General features: G+C 37.0%; 1 protein-coding gene and 1 long non-coding RNA gene across 4 annotated transcripts in view; one reads left to right on the forward strand and one right to left on the reverse strand.

The window, feature by feature from the left end:
* LOC135215425 (peptidylglycine alpha-hydroxylating monooxygenase-like) overlaps window positions 1-21,595 on the reverse strand; it is a 59,968-nt gene that overhangs the window by 26,803 nt on the left and 11,570 nt on the right. For all 3 annotated transcript variants that reach the window (XM_064250061.1, XM_064250062.1, XM_064250060.1), the window contains exon 2: window positions 14,104-14,161. In XM_064250061.1, coding sequence (XP_064106131.1) covers window positions 14,104-14,161 — 58 coding nt within the window. The remainder of the gene's footprint in view (window positions 1-14,103; window positions 14,162-21,595) is intronic.
* The window catches only part of LOC135215430 (uncharacterized), a 94,693-nt gene continuing 83,356 nt past the window's right edge, over window positions 10,259-21,595 (forward strand). The window contains exon 1 of the long non-coding RNA XR_010314680.1: window positions 10,259-10,401. This is a non-coding gene — a long non-coding RNA (uncharacterized LOC135215430). The remainder of the gene's footprint in view (window positions 10,402-21,595) is intronic.

The following is a 21,595-nucleotide window of genomic DNA, read 5'->3' on the forward strand; positions in this document are numbered from 1 at the left end:
GTAGTTGCACACAATTTTCATGCCTGATTTATATCAGCATTTTTCAAACCAATGGATTCATGTAATGCTTTGCTTGTTCAAATGGTTAGTAATTACTGGTCGCATCATTTTCAGACCTGCCTTCATCCTCTCAGATTTGTCTATGTCATTTGAGTCTTAATAAGTAACCTGACCCGGTGCATCTTTTTTGTGCATCCGTTATGAATTCTTCTTTCCCTTCAGCTTTTCCCATTTCTATATGAGGTCGCTGTTTCTAGTTAGCTTTCTCCATCTTCCTCTGTCCTGTACGTCTTGTTCTCTTAGACATCCATTTTGAATACAAGTCACAACCTATTCAAGTGGTGTCCTTTTAGACCTAATGAATTAACTACATCCAAGGCAGCCCTGAAAATTGACGTGTAAAGTTTGGTTGAAATTACTCTTGGAATTGTATTTTCAATTCCTTCGCAAACTCAAGATAGCTGACTATTTTTTATAGTGCCTTAATGAGAGTTTCTGAAAATATCTTAGTTTAACGACCACTGAACGGATTAACAGCTCTCCTAGGGCTGGCTCGAAGGATTTTTTTTTTTTTTACGTGGCTAGGAACAATTGGTTACGTAGCAACGGGACCTACAGCTTATTATGGGATCTGTACCACATTATATCGAGAAATGAATTTCTAATCACCAGAAATAAATTCCTATGATTCCACGTTGGCAGAGCGTTCTTGGTCGAACTCGCGACTACCCAATAGGTAGGGGAGCACGTGAACCACTCGTCCAACGAGGAACTAGTATCATAATGAACCTAGACCTATCTTTCGTGGTGTATTTTTTAGGGCAATGGTCTGGTACTTTGTTCCTGTGAGTCATTACTAGTGACTGCTGCTGTCCAGAAAGTCTTTGTACAGCATGTAGTACCTAGGTCTTCACCACCCACTTGGGTCCCTTTCCAAACCTTAATCGTTTAGACAGGGTTGCTCCAAGTGTGGGTTCCTTCCTTTCACCCCCTGTCGTGACTATGATTTAGAGTTTTAGACCATCGTAAGCAGGTTTCCTGTTTTGCAGTCTCATAAATAAGATATACTGCGTTCTTGGCATAGCATTAACATCCGCCTTTTTTTAGGCCATGTTATCACACTGCTTAATAACATAAATTTCCTTGTGGTGGAATACTGAAACGGTCTTTGGAATTATTATTGATTCCAGCTCAAGAGTTTCCAATACTGTGTGAAGCTCCGTGATATTATCATGGGTACCCCCTATACTATTTTATCCATACAGTACTTCACATTAATTGCTCTTATAGCCGATAAATTCGGGCCTAACCTGCAAACCCTAGACCAGGTATCTATAATTATTGCTAAAGAAAAAGTTATCGTCTTCAACGCTGCCTATCGATGGCGAGACAGCTTATGAATGGGCATGATTGAGGGGTGAGGGCATCGGTTCCCCAAAATTTCCAGTATATAATAATAATATAGTAATAATAATAATAATAATAATGTATAAAAAGAAAATATTCTACTGTAGTGAACGTTATCTTTGAAAAATTTCGGAATTTTCAGTGTGTGTTCATGTGTAGTGGAATTGGAAAAAAAATGTGGGGGAGGGGGTGTGGGGGTGTCTAAGCGGGTGGCGGCATGAAGTGAGGGATTTTTCTAAATTGAATATCCATTTTAGATTTTAATCTGTTCGTGCACACCTGCTTGTCTGATGACATGAGGTTAATTAACCGAGAAGTACATTCATTCGGTTTGGCCTTGAATTGTTGATTTATGGAATTAGTAGTAGATCCACATCAGCCGTGCATTTAATGTCTAGGCCAGTCCCTTATGACGCTCCTGATTGGCTGTTGATAAGCCAATGACAGGGCTGGAAACTCAGTCTCTTTCGAGAGTTCATGTAGGCCAGATGTATTTCCATCTCTCCTGAGGGATACTTTTGAAAGACGTATCCCTCAGGAGAGGTGGAAAATAGATCCCATACATGAGAACTCTCGAGAGAGACTGAGAGTTTCCAGCCATGTTAGACATCAAATGTGAGTCTACTATAGTAGCTACACGGTATTCTTAATCAGTATATACTATAAATCAGTCCTACCGTGGCGAGGAGTGTATGCATGCAAGATCAGAATCACTTGCTCAAGTTCAAGGTGAACTCCTTTGAAGAGCAGCCGGAGATGGTCTTTTTTATTTTTTTTTCTCAGGTAATTGTAGCCTAAGGATAAATCGAGTGGGTAATCACAGGCTAAGATATGATCCGATCTTCAGCTGTATTAGAGAGGCACGCAAGTGATTGCACAAACTCTGGTATGTAGTATATATATATATATAATATATATATATATATATATATATATATATATATATATATATATATATAAGTCATATCACTTTTCCGTGATTCATATACATATATCGAGCTACAAGTCCTTTAATATCTAATTCGCTCTACCTCGGAATTAATATATTTTCATATATGCTTAACCGAAGGGGAATTTTTTCTCGATAATAGACTTGCCTGGATCGGGACGCGAACCCAGGATCCTTTCAAATCCAGGAACGTCAGTGAAGCTTTTACCTACTACACTACCGCGAGTAGTGTAGTAGGTAAAAGCTTCACTGACGTTCCTGGATTTGAAAGGATCCTGGGTTCGCGTCCCGGTCCAGGCAAGTCTATTATCGAGAAAAAATTCCCCTTCGGTTAAGCATATTTGAAAATATATTAATTCCGAGGTAGAGCGAATTAGATATTAAAGGACATTGTAGCTCGATATGTATATATATATATATATATATATATATATATATATATATATATATATATATATATATATATATAATTTGGTGAATCATGCAGAAGTTGTTAAGCTTGTAACACTGTTCTTTTAACCACAAACAGAGGCCAGACTTTGGTTTGGAAACCACCGGACATTTAATTAAAGTAATATGTTACGAGTCTCAAAACGGACGTAGCTTGAATAAGTCGGAGTTGTTTGTTTAATCAAATTTATTGCGATTATTAAAAGAATCCAACGAGGTCAACATTTATACTTGAACTATTATTTCTCAACTGCTTTCACCAATTCAGGCGACAGGGAATGTATCAATAAAAACGAATACTCCCTTTAAAGTTTCTCAAGCGGTTAGTCATCCTCATTATGGATGATTCGTTTTGAGAGAAGGCTGCCAAGGGATGTTCATCAGTGTTACGTTCCCCCGTAACACATGAGGTGCACGGTCGGCTTTACTTGAGGCACTTTTCAGCGTCCCTTCGGCCCCTAGCTGCAATCCCTTTCAATTATTTTGCTGTACCTCCTTTCATAGTCTCTTTCTTCCATCGTACTTTCCTCCCTCTGCTATCAAGTGCTCATAGTGCAACTGCGAGTTTTCCCTCTTGTTACACCTTTAAAATACTTTTATTCTTAATTTCCCTTTCACCGCTGAATGATCTCATTAGTCCCAGCACTTGGCCTTTGGCCTAAATTCTATACTCCATTCCACTCCAATTTTTGCAGTTCACAAAACACTTCAGCGTTAAAGTAAAACTCATAAGAAAGGAATGACTGCCAAAAACGTTGACTTTCGTGTTTGATTATACATTTATAACCAGTAGTTCTACGCGACTGAAGAGAAGCTTCGCATTGAGAGCATCATCTCGGTTACAATTTGGCTTATCAAGAGCTGGTGCTCCGGAGCAGGATTTTGACGCTCTGATGCCCTCCAGTGACAGGATGGGAATCCTTGCTCTATGCAGACACATTTGCCATTCGTATCTGACGGCGTTATTTAGGAATTTCTCTCCTCGTTACTCTCAAGACTTTAGGATAAGGTGCATTTCATCAAGTTACCCTTCGCCGTTCTTCCACGACTAAACCGTTTAAAAGATCTGATCCAACTTTTCATACTCTGCTCCACTTTGGTGTCGTTAGCTCGTCTGCACTATCAGTCGGTGTCACAACACCGGAACTTGTCATGTCTAAACTAATCAACCACTTTAGTCCTCAACCATCCTGTACATAAAATTATCTTACTGTAAATGATTTAACTTCAAGACCTTTCATTATTTCCTGCAAATATATTTGAATGTCACCAAATGACACTGTATCATAACATCAGCCACTGTGGTATACTTCTCCCACAATTCCTCATTGTTATTCATTGGCTCTACCTTTCATGATCGAAAATGGCATTTCTCAATCACAGTGTTAAAATACTTCGCCGCTTAATTTCGTTTTGGTTAAATTTTTTTAAAAGTGTTAGTGAACATTAATACTAAAAGTTAGGTTGTTTTGCCACTCGCGTGAATGCTGTTAATTCACTGCATTTATTTTTTATTTTAAACGGAACACTTGTGCTTAAGAGGTTCATGCTGTCCGTTATTCAATAATATAAGTTCACATTAAGGAGGCCTGTCCACACTGGGAAACATTATTTGCAAACAATGTTTCCTAGGGTGGACAGGCCTTTAGATTAGAATTGTTCGTATTCTTGAGTCGTTTGTACGGCACAACGCTAGTCTTTCTAAAGATTGCCTTCCTCACGTGACTGTGTTTGCCACAATAATTGCTGTACGAGACTGATTGTTTCCTTAGCCTTGGTTCTCTCTCTCTCTCTCTCTCTCTCTCTCTCTCTCTCTCCCTCTCTCTCCCTCCCTTTTCTTTCGGTATCAAAAGCTATTGCAGGTGTAGCCGTTCGTATACAGGCTAGATTATAAAAAAAAGGCGTCGCTTTAATCTGTTTTCTATACACGAATCGTTCTCCGTGGGGATAGTGCCGTCAGTGCACCTAATGTGGTGCACTGTAGGCATTACTTGAGGTTCTTTGCAGCGTGCCTTCGGCCCCCTAGCTGCAACCCCTTTCGTTCCGTTTACTGTACCTCCTTTCATATCCTCTCTCTCTCATTTGACATTTTGGTCAGGGTTGCTGTAACGGCATTCCAGGCGCTTTAGAACTTTAGGTGAATATAATGCAGGTGAAGTAGCAACGATCGTTTTGCGGGGGATTAGGTGAACGTTGCGGTAGCAGCATACTCGTAAGCTCAGCAGTGCTTGTGAACTTTGTTTCCTCTTCCGTGTTCTGTCCTGGTGTTGAAGGCTGCAGCTCGGAAAATAATAAGACGAAGTATATTTACTATGTACAGCGTGAACAATCACAATAAAACATTGTCAATGCCTGGTTGTGTTATAATTATAAAGGAGGATTCCCTATTACACCTGCTATAACACTTGTGTTCTATATAAAGCGGTAGTTCCAGCCGGAGGTCTGGCCCGTCATATAGATAGAGGTATGTGATTGACGTACAGACTCACTCCCCCCCCCCCCCAACCCCCAAAGGGAAATGGGACGTCATCCATGACTTGTCAGTTGTGACTATCATCCAGAAGGTAACCCACTTTGAAGCCGCTCATTATTATTATGGGGAAAGTAAGTAGGGTTGCTTGAAAAAATAAGTATGACATTTATACATATAGTATACATAAATATATAAATCTGCGTATATCTATGTATATGTATATATATCTGTATATATATATACACACACACACACACACACATATATATATATATATATATCACTACACACACATACATGTATATATATATATATATATATATATATATAATATATTTATTTATAATACTATGATGTATATATGTACACACACACACACACACACACACACACATATATATATATATATATTATATTTTATGTACTATAATGTGTATATGTATCTATGTATATAAGGATATATATAAATGAGTTTTCTCGCTGTATTAACAACACGTAAATGACGGTATAACCAGCTTATGCGTAATTACTTCGACATGCACATCGTGCAAAGGTTGGCAATGATTTAAGTTTTATGGCCGTCCATTGTCAAAGCTTCAAGGTTAAGGACGTATTGACTTCATCAAAAATCTTCTAATGAAAAGTTGCTCTGCGTTACCGATCTAGAACGAAAAGGCGTTAGTGTATTGGAGGTGCTTCTTAAACTTCTAAGTTCACTCAAAACAGAAGGTTCTTGTGTCCTATATTAGCATATATGTATATGTCAAACCGTTTAACTTTTGCCTTATATTCTTATGGAAGATTTTGCTTTGGTTGTCTCTCGAATACCCAATATATATATATATATATATATATATATATATATATATATATATATATATATTGTGTGTGTACTACATTATTATATATATAAATATAGGTATATATACTAATATATATTATATATATTAGATTTATATACATATATATGTGTATATACGTATATATATATTATATATATTATATATATATATAGATATATATATATATATATATATATATATATATATATATATATATATATATACATACGTATGTGTCACTAATTCTCACGTGACTTTTATTTTGCTTTCAAATACTTAGGTACGTATAATGTATGTATACTAATTTATATATATATATATATATATATATATATGTGTGTGTGTGTGTGTGTGTGTGTGTGTGTGTATACACGTCACTAAATTTCACGTGACTTTTATGTATACAATAAAATACTAAGTCATTAAAGTCGAACTGACTGTACATTACTTCACAATGTACATACATTAACGCAAAGGTCTCTATGCATTAGATATACAAAGGTCTACATCATATTGACGTTGTGTACGCATATGAAAATGCATGAACGTAGGTGGCTACACAAATAAAAAAAAAAATGTCATACGGTTGTGCCAATTTTGCTCTTGAAAGTGGAACGAGTGTTTTGTGTATGTGTGGTGCTTTCTTTTTACCCCACTTCCCCAGTGCTAAGCACTTCCTGCGATAAAGACATTTCCCGGTTGTGCACTCTGAAACGACAAGTTTCCTTTGTTCTTTGGTACCGCCCTCATAAGGGTCTTTGCGGCGTGCCTTCGGCCCCTAGCTGCAACCCCTTTCGTTCCCTTTACAGTGCCTCCTGTCATATTCTTTCTTCCATCTTACTTTCCACTCTCTCCTAACAATTGATTCATAGTGCATCTGCTTTGAGGTTTTCCTCCTGTTACACCTTTCAAAGCCTTTAGTGTCCCCTTTCCGTTTCAACACTGAATGACTTCGTAGGTCCCAACGCTTGGCCTTTGACCTCAATTCTACTATATCCAATAGAATCACCCGAGGGACACTGAACCAAAGAAATTTTCCTTTGATCTGGCTCACAGGCAATGATTACAGTGAATTTCCTCTACTTAACCTCACAGAGAAATTCAAATCTTATTCATGTCGAGAGTATTAATTTCTGCGCATGCTTACCCAGGGAGTTAGTTTTCTCAACTGTGGCTTTGTGTTATAGAGCTACGTGTAATTTCAACCTGTGCCCAGAGGTAGGTATTCTAGCGTTTCTTGAACTATTTATCTCGCTCCCCTGCGGATCACAGTATCCCTTCCTCCCCCCTCACACCCCCGCCCCCACTACCCGTGCAAGTTTTATAAATCGGTAAAATGTCATTTTAGTTTTACTGTACAGCACATATTGTTCAAGTGGAATTACTGCAGTTGCTTCCTTGAGTCTGGACTTGTGGATCAATTACAGACTAAAGAGTTAGTTTTATTTCTTCAATAACGTTAACAGTAATTATTAGAAACCAGGTGTTATGTATTACAATGAATCCAGAAGTGACATTAGTAAAGATACTGGGTGTAATAGGACGACTGTATGTTTATTTATTACGTGTTTGAAACTTTTTGATAATCCTGATGCAGTAGTTTATGCGATTTGTGCTTAAAATGCTTTATAATCCTGATACAGTAGTTCATAAATTGTGTGCTTAAAATATTTTATAATCCTAATGCAATAGTTTATGAAGGTTATACTTAAAAATATCTGATGATCCTGATGCAGTATTTTATGAATTATGTGCATAGAAATATTTGATAATCCTGGTGCAGTATTTTATGGAATTTGTTCATAAAAATATTTGATGGTCCTGATGCAGTATTTTATGACCCTGACACAGTATTTTATGAATTTTATGCTTAAAAATATTTGATGGTCCTAATGCAGTATTTTATCAATTTTATGCATAAAAATATCTGATGATCCTGATGCAGTATTTTATGAATTATGTGCATACAAATATCTGATGATCTTGATGCAGTATTTTATGAATTATGTGCATAAAAATATATAATAATCCTGATGCAGCATTTTATGCAATTTCTGCATAAAAATATCTGATGATCCTGATGGAGTTGTTTATGCAATTTCTGCATAAGATATATAATAATCGCAAGGCAAAATAGTTCGAGTGTTAAATGAGACGTCAGTGGAAACAGCTGAAAGCAGGCACGATAAAGAGAAACTTGTGCACACTTTTGCCACCCGTGCGTCCTAAAAATCAGTTGGTCGTAAAATTGTGAATTCAGACCTCGTCCAATCTTTTCTCTACGACTGCTCGCTGCTCCTCTGGGTCGTCACGTCCACCCACACCCATCCCCCCCTCCCTCCCTCCCTCCACTAGTATAGACCATAATACACCAGCCTACAAAAAGACTTAAAGTTTACCGTATTATTTTCATAAATTTACATTGAAGCCGGCCGCAGTTTAGCGCTAAACATGTGGTCTGGTACAGTTACAGATTTACAAGGCGTTTTAAAAAAAAAACAAATGGACCTCTACCTTTCGTTTTGCTACAATTCCTAAGCAAATTTTGTATATCGACCTTGTTTCCCCTAGTTTATGGTACTATCCTTTATTGCTTAGCGTTAAGGCCCCCAAACACTGAACGATTGTCTGAACCACTGTATGTATCGTTGGCAAAAAACATTGTGTATGGGCTTGTCTGAATGCAAATGTGGGCGGAGCTTCGTGTCAGAACGATCTGTCACGACCAGGTTGCTGCTGGCTTGCGACTTACGTAAGTCTGTCATACACAGATGGTTCAATGCAATGTATGGGTCTGTCTGCCAAATATATAACGCTATCGCGCGCGTCTCTTCGAGAGATGATGCCATGTCTTCTCGAGACAAAATCTTTGTTCAGACTGAAATCGGTGCGGAGATCGTTCAACTGTATGAATAGTGTGGCCCGCGCTAGATACGTTTCATGGAGTTTTGTGAAAGTACGTGGATGCCACCAGCATTGAAGGAGTTTCGTACCCTTGCAGTTGTACCAAAGGGCACCACTTTCGCAGCTGCCGTTCTCATTTTCCTGTTGCGCGGGAAAATTGGTGTCGCTATGGCATTCTTCAAGTCTCCCATTTTCCTACTATTTCAGCTGAGGCTATAGGATAGGTAGAGAAAGTTGTAGTGCTAGTTTCACCAATTTTTTTTTTTCCATTTCATTAACCTTTCAAGTTGTTTACCTGCTAACCTTTATTTAATTGTTTTCATTTGCTATATACCATACTTTCTCACCTCCCTTTGTTTCTGTGTTATAAACAATCTATTCAGTAGTAACTTAGGTAGCAGGTTTATGGAAAATTTACTTTCTCTTATAAGTATTTATTAGTATTTATGCTATTTAAAGGTCTTTTAATTCAGTTTAATAGCTAAGAAATCTTTCGTGCACTTTTTGCCTTGGATTTATTTTTCAACCACGAAAGAAAAATTGTTTGGCAATACTTTCTCTAACGTTTGTTGCTTTCTTGATTTTGGAAGTCTTCTAAATAAATTTTTTTCCAAGGAAAACATCATGACTGCAGACTATTTCAGGTGTTTTTGACGTGCAGAGTCGTCGCAGTGACAAATGAATTCAAATGTTTATCATAATGAAATGAAAAGGCAGAACTTTTATTTTTTTCCTTTTTTTCTCTCTAAAATAAAAGGAAGAACTTTTTATTTTTTCTCTTTTTACATAAAATCTGTGCTCCTAATTTTTAGTTGGATACGGACGATGTGAGTGATACCAATTAGTAATGTTTACAATCATTCATAAAATAATTTAGGATATATGTTTTTGCTTTGAGCAATGTTTCACGTTTTCGAAATAAGACCGTATTTACAGTACCAACACTTTAACTGCATTGCCTCTAGGTATTGGAATCAGTCCTCGTTACTTCACCTAACAAATTCTCAGCAAATCAGCGGTAGAAAACAGATAAATTTGAACTCTGATTTCCCCTCTATGACGACGAATCCTTCTATTTTCCAGTCACCAGTTCGTGGGAGCATGAAAATGAAACCAGCAGCGCACGACGGCAACAGAAAGCAAAGCCATGGAAGCCTATGGATCGTTTCGCACCGGTGGCTGTGAACGCAATACTTCCATAGTGGGTGACGGGTCATTTCGACACTTGTGTGTGTGTGTTTTTTTTTTATAACGAACTTTTCGACATGATTTGTCATAGTTCTTTCACCTCTGTCTTATCTCTGTACCAGATCATCAGGCGGCCTGATTTTCATCAGTCACAATAGATCTGTCCTATATTGGGACAGCGGATACAGGTAGATATTTGTGACTATTCCTTCGTTGGATATTGTTTATCTGATTTGGTTTTTGTTATTTTGTTATTTGGCTATCATCGATTTACGTAATGCTTAGCTTTATTACTCATCTTCTTCTCACTCTCAGTTTACTAATGATTTGAGGATTCTGTCAAGTAGGCAGGGCACTCGTGTCCTTCTTTTGGCAAAAAAAAAAGAAAATCTTGTATTTTGAGTGCACTTAAATTTGAATATATGTTTTTTGCAATTATCATAAACCCATTAACCTAAGAAAAGTAAAAATTGCATACTCGATTCGAAATGCAGGCGATATTGATGAAATTTCATGACGGAGAGAGAGAGAGAGAGAGAGAGAGAGAGAGAGAGAGCAGAAGACGAAAAATTGTTGAAAATTAATTCCGTTAAACATAATGTCTGGGTTGATCAGGTTAATTACTCTTGACGGGAACGGATCGAATTCACGAAAAAAACATTCCGCCAAGAATTGAACTTGGTAGACATTGTTTTTGCTGAGTCATTTAAGAAAATTTGATCATAGTGTCAGGGGAGATATATATTATTTTGTTCTGCTTCTTGGACCGAGACAGTCATGCTTTTGAATAGCGGAAGAGGAGGAGATAGAGAGGCTTACTCATCTAATCTCTCTCTCTCTCTCTCTCTCTCTCTCTGACTGGCTTGTTATAAAGTCACAGAGAAAATCCTGGGAAAGCGGAGAGAGAGAGAGAGGGCGGCGCTGGGAGTGAGTCAATTGTTAGCACTTGATTCGAATTACCACTTCAACGTGAATATGATGGAACTAATGAACACATGAGCACGTTTCACAGATATATATATATATATATATATATATATATATGTATAATATATATATATATATATATATATATATATATATATATATATATATATGTATGTATATATATATATTATATGTATGGTATATATATATATATATATATATATATATATATATATATATATATAGATATACTAGATATATATAATATATAATATATATATATATATATATATATCATATATATTATGTTTATATATACCCATACTTATATATATATATATTATTATATATATATATATATATATATATTATACTATGTATTATATGATATATATTATATATATATATATATATATATATATATATATATACGTACATACATATATTTATATTACAGTATATAAAAATAGGTAACATAGATGAAATAAGTTAAGTTTTAGTTAAAATACAAGTCCATAAGACCAAAGTTCACTGTTCACTACCGCTAACTTATAATTTGGGACAGCACTGATTTTATCTTTTATTTTGCTCTTAACGCCGGAGGTTACCGAGTGCTCGCTGAGGGGAAAAAATAACTTTTTCTTTTTTTTTTGAGCTTTTTTATGCGCATTATCCTTGGGTGTGACCATGATAGGTAACAGTTCCGTCCAATTCATTGTGTCCTTTAAAGAAAAGCTGGGAGTATCAAGTTAGTAGTGAGAGAGAGAGAGACTTACAAGGCGTTACAAGGATTAGGATGTCTCAAAGACTTGTTAGTCCATCCGAGGAGACTTCGTATACTCACTTATCTCTAGTAGCAGGTTTTACTGATCATTCACAGTGTCCTAATGATTTTGTCTAGCTTTCTTTTAAAGTCTTCCACACTGGTGCTGTTTACAACTCCTGGTGGCAGTTTATTCGACGTGTCACATATCTTGTATGTAAAGAAGTTCCCACATTGGGATGTGTTGTATCTCTTCAGTTCTAGTTTCCATCCGTTATTTCTTGTCTGGTTTTCGTTTAACGTAAATAGGTTGGTGTAAGCTTTACCTTTCAGTATTTTAAAGGTTTCTATTAGTTGTCCTAGCAGGCGTCGTGAGAGAGAGAGAGAGAGATTTTCTTGCTTATTGTCCTTATGAATGCAGTCTTTATTTAGACTTAATTTAAATCTTCGTTAAGAATGATCTTAAGAATGATCTCTAATGACATGACATGTTTGCTGAGGTCATCCTTGCATTGTGCGTCGTAGTGGCCAATCCCATATACATAGGAGCGCCTCAGTGGCGTGATCGGTATGGTCTTGGCCTGCCACCTCGGTGGCCGCGAGTTCGATTCTCGGGCATTCCACTGATGGTTTAGAGTTGTGTATTTCTGGTGATAGAAGTTCACTCTAGACGTGGTTCGGAAGTCCCGTAAAGCCGTTGGTCCCGTTGCTGAATAACCTCTGGTTCCAATCACCGTCAAAACGCCCTACAAACAAACATATACATAGGTTTTGTATCCCTTTTAATCCTATTTCAATGTTCATTATCATCAATAGTAGGTTTTATTTTTTGTTTACCTAAGTGCTAATCTTTCTTGGTTTTTATCCACACCATGCCCGTAGTATTCTAGTTTTCTGCTTTAGATGCTTAATGCATTATATTTAGCTCATTCCCCAATTTGCAGTTTTACACGAGGAACAATGAGAACGATATCTGTTAATAACAAACGGTCCCGTACTTTTATGCATATAATAATGTGTTGGGCATTCAGTATTTTCTTTCATACAGAGATCAGTGTTTGTTTTCGTAGTGGACATTGTTTTACCACATTTACTCCTCCCCATCCCCCCACCCCCGCCCCTCGTCCTAGCTTGCGCTGTTAAATGAGGAGCAAGAAGTTAAAATACATGTACCGAGGTTCTCATATTCTATCCACGTAACTTCCGGCGCATTCTCTTTGCCTTTCTTGGAAGGGTTTGTTTTCTAACACCCGCGGAAGCTCTCGGTCGAGAAACCCAAAGTTTCCTTTCGTGTATTAAGTAAAAAGGCCTCTTAACTTAGAAAGCTATCGGTTCACCGAACTTCCTGAAGCGTAGTTTGAGAAGGACATGTCAAGGAGAACGCATCGTCATCACTTGAGGGGTGGTATGAGATTTGTGATTAACAGTCTGACTTCGCTTTGGGGCTTCAGGGCTTTGTTGTTGTTAAGAGATCGTAAGTTGCGCGTCAGGATTTCCCCAACACTCGTGGGGAAGTCTTTCTAAAACTTCCCCCTAGGCTGTCCTCTGCAGAAGGTCACCTTGAACTTCGGAGGCGCAATGCATTCTTTTATCTGATCACAGTAGGAGATGAGAGAAGTAACTGGTTGTCAGAACTTTCCTACTATGCTGCTTTTTTTTTATCCTGTATAATGATGGTATTCGGGGATCAACTCAGTATGCAGTGGCAAATTCTTATTTTACATTGAAATCATGTTGCAGACGATACAGCATTTTAGATTTAGAAACATCAAAGCAAAGTGCTTTCAATTGTTAAAACCTCACTGCATATGATTATACCTGGTAGCAGAACTGAACGACGTTATATGCTTCGTTTGGATATTGTTATATATGCAAGAATGTTTTGTCATCATAGGATTTATTGAAATAATCGATTGTCCTGATCTTTCCACCCTGCTTGTTAGTTACTGAAGAATCAAAGCGGGTGTAATCATCAGATAAAAAAAACTGAAATTAGTTAGGATAAATGTTGAGATAACCTCTGGACAAACTTAGACTAAAATGAACGTTACGTGGAATTAAAATTGTTGTGGCATGATGCTGAAGTAAGGGAGATGCGACAGAAGAATAGACGATTGGCTGAAAGTTAGTGGAAAGAGTGTTTGACAGTTAGTCAGACAACGTTGCTTATGACAGAAGTGTCCTTCCAGACCATACTTACTGACATAATACTCCTGCGTGGGATCGATTTTCACTGGTGTACAGAAATACGTCTCTGCCTGGAAAAGGAGAAGAAATCATTAGCGCTTATCTTACAGACATAGGTGTAGAAATGTTTTAATCTCTAGCTTTTGTTATCAAGGGGAGAGACGAGGGTAAAAAAAAATAGTTCAGAGACAAACTTTGTCGAATATTATGATGTTATACATGTATGAATGAGGCTCCTCGTTGATGGAGTATATTGATATGACGATGTGAAAAAGTCTCCTAGTCACATTTACCAATTCTTTGCATTGTATCAGCCACAATCACTTCATGACTTCTGTTTCCTGATATTTTTTTATGAGCTTTCCTCTTAGAAGCTTTGAAATTCGAGTGGAAGTTCGCCTTCCCCTGGGGAATTCGGAGCCACCTAGTTGATATTACAGTTGTTATTTTGATTTTACTGCCATTACCACCGATTCATAAGGTTGTTTGCGTAATGATGGCTGTTATGAAGCGGTGGTTGAGATACGAGAAATATGTGTTATTGGGAGAACGCGCAAAATATAATGATTAAGGGGATCAGCAGTGCAACGTTGGTATTGAGGAATAGTAGCTCCCTTCCTACCCAAATTAGGCATTTTGTAAGGCTTCATAGCAGCATTAACAGAGATGATGACATTGATAAAAGCCAGTGGAGGAGAAGGCGAACAGGCAACCGACCCCTATTGTATGCAAAAGTATCAGTGATGGGGACGACGACCCCGAAATTCATCCTGTTCCCCTGAAATTCTTGTTTTGTACTTTTCCCTTACTTACCTTTGACCTCTTTGCAAATGACTGCGGCTTTTTCCCATTTCAAAGGAGTTTTATCCTTATGAAGGGGGTGGAATAAAGGCTGGCATTTTAGTGGAATGTTAAATGGTGCCTGCTTCTTTGCCTGCATTCGGTTATAATGGAATGGCTTTATGTTAATGTTCGCTATTAATCTTACCTCGCTGTTAACGCCAAGCACCTCTTGTTTGGTTTTCCGGATTTTTTGGTTCAGTGTCACCCGGCCCCTTTGTTCCTTTTGCTTTTGGGGGGGAGGGGCGCCGGCGTTCAGGCGTAAAGATATTTATGCACCATTAAAAGGCTTTTAAGTAATTTTTTTACCATACAACAAAAAGGCTTTATATATATATATATATATATATATATAATATATATATATATATATATAATATATATATATATAAAGCCTTTTTGTTGTATGGTAAAAAAATTACTTAACAAATATGAAAATATGTTAATTCCGAGGTATCGCGAATTGGATATTAAAGGACATTTGTAGCTTAATACATATTAATTATATTATATATATATAATATATTATATATTATTTATTATATTTATATAGCCTTACTATACGCCTTATACCATTATTATAAATATAATAAGCTAATATACATATATATATAATATACATATAGATATTATATATATTTTTACAACTTTTCATATTGCGATGGTGTCCATAAAAAACCCAACCTGTTGTAGATTAAAATCGGCGCGCACATTTTCCATAAAAAGTTGCTACTTTGTTCGTAATAGCGTATATATACCTCATAAAGTGTTAAAAGTGATACGAATCGTAGTTTTTGTATTTCTGATCTTGATAATTTCAGGTACTATATACCTCGTACATTTCGGCGTTCGTTGGAAATGTCACTCATATAGTTTACCGCTGGTTTATTCCATAAAGTGATTTATATAAGTATTTTTTTGTAATATCATTACTTTTGATAATTATACTAGTGCAGCGTATTTTTTTATCTGATATTAGAAATATTATTTTGACTCCGAACTTATATCTTTTTATTGCAAGATAATGACTGTTGTGCATTTTAAGCCTTTTCATAAGTTTACCATTTGCCAAGTTTATTCTAATGATTTTAAGAACTTTTTCATTTAACGTTTGGTTATAACATCTCGTAATGAGTTCTTGATGTCATTCTTGAGTGTAACTTCCTGAGGGATTTACGTAATAGTTATTATGCTAAGAAATATTATCAGTAACGTATAGTTAAGGTGTTTACCTGTTGCGTGTTAACCCTGATTGTATACATTGAAACGAACAGAAATCAGGCTCTATCCTTTTAAGGAAACTAAAATTAGGGATCATATCAAGATTAGCGGACCCACTATTTTCCAAGACAATATTATACCACTTTGATTTGTATATACACGGTGTCCATAAAGTCCCAGTACCATTACAAGTATTTACTGCTCAGAATGGTACTGGGAGTTTGTGGACACCGTGTACAAATATATGTATAAATCAAATTGGTATAATATTGTCTTTAGAAATTATCCAAAATTAGTTTTGTAAGTAATGTCTCCCCTCACATGTGCCTTGCTTTCGTATGTGTGCATTTGTATTCACCTAGACAAATGTTTAGATAGAAAACTATGTATGTGAAGAGTTAAGTTTCGTTGCGGCATCGTTTAATGTCGCATATTGTCCCAAATCCTCCTTATCTTTAGATGATGACAAACAGCATCTGTAGTACAAACGTAGATTTCAAAGGCTTTGATAATGGTCCATACTATGTAGCATGTTGCTGGGAGTTTTATCTCCCTATACCCTGATAGTTGAATATATTGTTTGTTTGTTTGTTTGTATGGTGTTATTACGTTGCATGGAACCAGTGGATTATTCAGCAGCGGGACCAACTGCTTTACGTACACTTCCGAACCACGTCGAGAGTGAACTTCTATCACCAGAAATACACATCTCTCACTCCTCAATGGAAGGCCCGAGTCGAGCTCGCAGCCACTGAGGTGGTACGCCAACACCATACCGCTGAATATATTGCCGCATGAAAGGATTTTGTAATCTAGTTTGTAAAATAGATATTTGTTTGAAATCCACTTTTATTTCAGCTAATTTGGACTTACGTTTCTCCCTTCGAACGATGAACACGCTTTCTGTTTGGAAATCACAAGGCCCATAATAATATTGCTCAAGTGAAGTGAATTTGAACAAACCACGCACTCACTGACTATGGTTTTCCCAGAAAGCGCATTTAACCATTCCCATCATTCTTTCAAGTGGACCTTTTAAGACAGAGGAGGTCGTCGTTTCAAGTCTTGAAGACATCACCATATAACAAATGATGCAACAACCAGTAGCAGCGCCTCAGTGGCGTGATCAGTATGGTCTTGACCTGCCACCTCGGTGGCCGCGAGTTCGATTCTCGGGCATTCCACTGATGGGTTAGAGATGTGTACTTCTGGTGATAGAAGTTCACTCTCGACGTGGTTCGGAAGTCACGTCAAGCCGTTGGTTCCGTTGCTGAATAACCACTGGTTCCATGCAACGTCAAAACACCATACAAACAAACAAACATCCATTAACAATTATTTCAACCACAACAACAACTATTACTACTGTGTACATATATGTGTGTGTGAGCATATATATAGTATATATATATATATATATGTAGGGTATATATATATATATATATACAGATATATATATATTCTATATATATATATATATATATTGTAAGGGTTATATATATAGTATTATATAATACATATATATATATATCATATATATAATATATTTATGAATATATATACATATATAAATAATATAATATAAATAGATATACATATATATATATATATACGTACATATATATAAATTGTTTATACTATTACATATATAATATATATAATAACTATAGACGATTATAATAGATATATGTATATATATGTATATATATGTATGTATGTACATGATAATCCTAAGTGGGCACCCCCACCCTCACCCCATGAAGGATTTCTAGATCCGCCACTGGCAGCATCCTTGGCTTTTCCCTTCCGCGATGGCGCAACGGGATGTTGGGGGTTGTAATGATTGTAGTCTCTTCATACAATATTCAAATTAGAAACAAAACAACAGAAAATTGGTCGCCATAGAGAAAGTTTCCATGAATGTGTAATTCAGACAATTGTGATGGGTAATTCAGGTACCTTTGAAAGGGAGGGAGGGGGTCACATTTCGCTGACTTGACTTTCACCGCCGAGAAAAGTGGTTTACCTAATCATCCTGGAAGGATGATTTTGACATTTTGTTTTGTTAATCAGTGTCGGTTCTCACTAGATGCTATACTTATTCAACTTTAAGATTGAATGAACGAATTCACATTGAACTGACGATGATTCGGAAGTTGCAATGAATTTTCTCTGCTCTTGTGTTTACGGGAAAGATGATTTTGAATTTATTTTATTTTATTTTTTTGTTATTCAGTGTCGGTTTTCACTAGATGCTACACTTATTCACTTAAGATTGAATGGACGATCATTTTTGCAAGTTGCAATTGAATTTCACGGCGATAAGTCGATAAGACCATTTCATTAACAGCAATTACTTGTGTGATGGTATACGGTCAACCTGTTGTAAACGAACAGGTGCCCCTATGATAAAAACCACAGACGTGAGGCAGTATATAGTTGTCTCAAATTCATCTGGTGACATGAAAGGCTTTTGTTTGTTTCTTTTGTGTGTGTGTGTGTGTGTGTGTTGTGTGTAACTAAGTCAATCAACGAAACTTGATACGACGTCAGCTAGACAGCGTAAAGCAAACTGCATTTCTGAATTAGGTTTTTGAAAGCATTAATTTGATCGTTGCTCAACTCAACAACGGTATTCCTGTACCGTTTCAGAGTTTGCGGGCGGGGATGTGCTGGCGCCACAACTGTCTCCATCGTGGTTACGACACATTATAGTCAGCCAATTAGGTATACGCGTACGTGATTCATTGCTCTGGTCGAAAAAGGCACAGCGGGATTTAATGGGACCTTCCCGAATTGTTCCGGCTCGCTAAGAAGTGGAGCCCTGGAACCATCGTTGATGAGGCAAAGACCCTAACCACTGGACCATTCTCTCTCTCTCTCTCACTCATCTCTCTCTCTATTATTATATATATATATATATTAATATTATATATATATATATATATGCATGCAAAAGCTAGGTACTATGTCGTACCTCTTGAATAAATGGGGATACAATCCACAATGATGTAAAATCCTTCTGTAGTTTTATAAAATGACATATAATTCTTACTGTACAAGAAATATATATTTTATAAAATACAGAAGGATTTTACATCATTGTGGATTGTCTCCCCATATATATATATATATATAATATATATATATATATATATATATATATATATATTATGTATATATATATATAATATATATATATATGTGTGTATATATATATATATATATATATATATATATATGTATATATATATATATATATATATATATATATATATATATTATTTATGTATACTTATACGTATACACGTTTCCGGATGTAGCTTTTCGGGTAGGAAACAATCCTCGAAACGTATCCAGTTGACGTTGTGTTGAGAACATCTTCGAAATGTAACTCCATTTGACGCAAACCGGCAAGACCCATAAGTACTTTCAAGTGGACGCACTATATATACGCCAATCGTATTGATGCAGTTGGGCAAACTGAATCTAGTATGTGTGAACTGGGCGAAAGGAACCGTTGCGTAACGGTAGCTTTTGGAAGAACAACACTCTCGTTGTTCCCTTTCAAAACGTTGTGATATTCCCAGATGAGCAAACCGTAGAAGATAAAAACCTTGGGGCGCAAGATGATTTGCGAGCCGTAGGAGGACGAGAACTGAGACTGAGAGTGGCTCTTGTTGTATGGGTCAGGCCTCGCCTGCAGCAGACTTTTAAGAGGGCAGTGACTTCGTGGTGAGAGTAACAAGAGGCTCTTTTTAGATGTGCAGAGTGTAGAATAACAAAGTGCGAATGGCCAGTTTGAATTCTATTCACTTTTGTCTTTCTTTCCTGAACTCTTGCGGCTTCTTGAGTTTTGATTTCGCGAACAGACTGCTCAGTGTTTCTATACATGCAGCGGCAGACAAACAGTACTATACTGTACTTTGACTGTAATTAACAGGCTTCAAAAACGCCTCAGTGCGTGGTCGGTGTGGTGTTAGCGTGCCACCTCGTTGGCAGCGAGCTCGGTTCTCGGTCATATCATTGAGGAGTGAGAAATGTGGATTTCTGGCGATAGAAGTTCACTCTCGACGTGGTTCGGAAGTCACGTAAAGCCGTTGGTCCCGTTGCTGAATAACCGCTGGTTACATGCAACGTAAAAACACCATACAAACAAAGAAACAGGCTTCAAAGGAGGGACTGCATTTTCCATCCTACACTCTTGATAGTGGATTTTTTTTTCCAGTTTTAGTTTTCTGTAAAAGAAAATTTATTGTGCCGGCTTTGTCTGTCCGTTCGCACTTTTTCCGTCCGCACCCAGATCTTAAAAAACTGCTAAGGCTAGAGGGCTGCACGTATATGTATACTTATAGAAAAGTGAGAGAGAATAGTTACTCGTTTTAGTAAATTCATTCCCGGAACGAATGTTTTTTTTTTTTTTTTTTTTTTTTTTTTTGCGGTCTGGAATTGAAACATTTTCTCCCTCTGTTCATTATTTCACAAGGTCAGTAACTGTCATATTCACACAGGCAGGCAGCCTTCGTTGAAAAGTTAGGTCGATTGGAATGCACACAATGCAAATAGCAACCGTCGTTCGGCTCACTTATGGCCGAGTACAAAAAAACCACCAAAACTTTTATTCGATTGTCATCCCCAGCCTCTTCCTTTCTCGACCTACATTTCTCTCAAGGTCAGCATCACCCTCAGGGTCAGCATGGAAACAGATATAAGGAATAGCCGAAAACATCATGGAGCTAAAAATATCAGAGAGAGCAAGCAGAGTTAGATTAATAGTGCCCAAAACTATACCAGGAAAACTAAGGAAAGTACACAGGATATTAATCCACTACGCACCAGCATCGATAATGAAGCGTCTATTCAATGCGCTGCCAGCTCATCTGAGGAACATATCAGGAGTGAGCGTAGATGTGTTTAAGAATAAACTCGACAAATATCTAAGCTGCATCCCAGACCATCCAAGATTGGAAGATGCAAAATATACCGGAAGATATATTAGCAATTCTCTGGTAGACTAAGGTAAGGTAAGGTCTGCATACAAATTGCATCCCGCGGCAAAACACTGTCTACACGTCTTTAAAAGGAAGGAAGAAAGTCACTCTTTCCGAGAATGGAATGGAATGGAATACAGAGTTCAGTTCAAAGGCCAAGCACTGGGATCTATGAGGTCGTTCAGAGCTGGAAAGGAAATTGACAGTAGCAGGTAGGTTTGCAAGGTGTAACAGGAGGAAAACCTCTAAGCAGTTGCACTACGAATGGATAACTTCGCTATGACCTCCCTCCAAGGAACCGCAATAAAATCTTGATCATTTCTGCTTCTGCGACTTTCATATCTAAGCAACATCTTTTCTTTTCCAAGAATAAAGGTGCTGGAGACCAGATTTAAGGTCACAGGTAAAGACCACGAAAGCCTGACTCGCAGACCGGAGATGGAAGTCTCGGAG

This window comes from Macrobrachium nipponense, chromosome 5, assembly GCF_015104395.2.
Source record: "Macrobrachium nipponense isolate FS-2020 chromosome 5, ASM1510439v2, whole genome shotgun sequence".
Lineage (NCBI taxonomy): Eukaryota > Metazoa > Arthropoda > Malacostraca > Decapoda > Palaemonidae > Macrobrachium > Macrobrachium nipponense.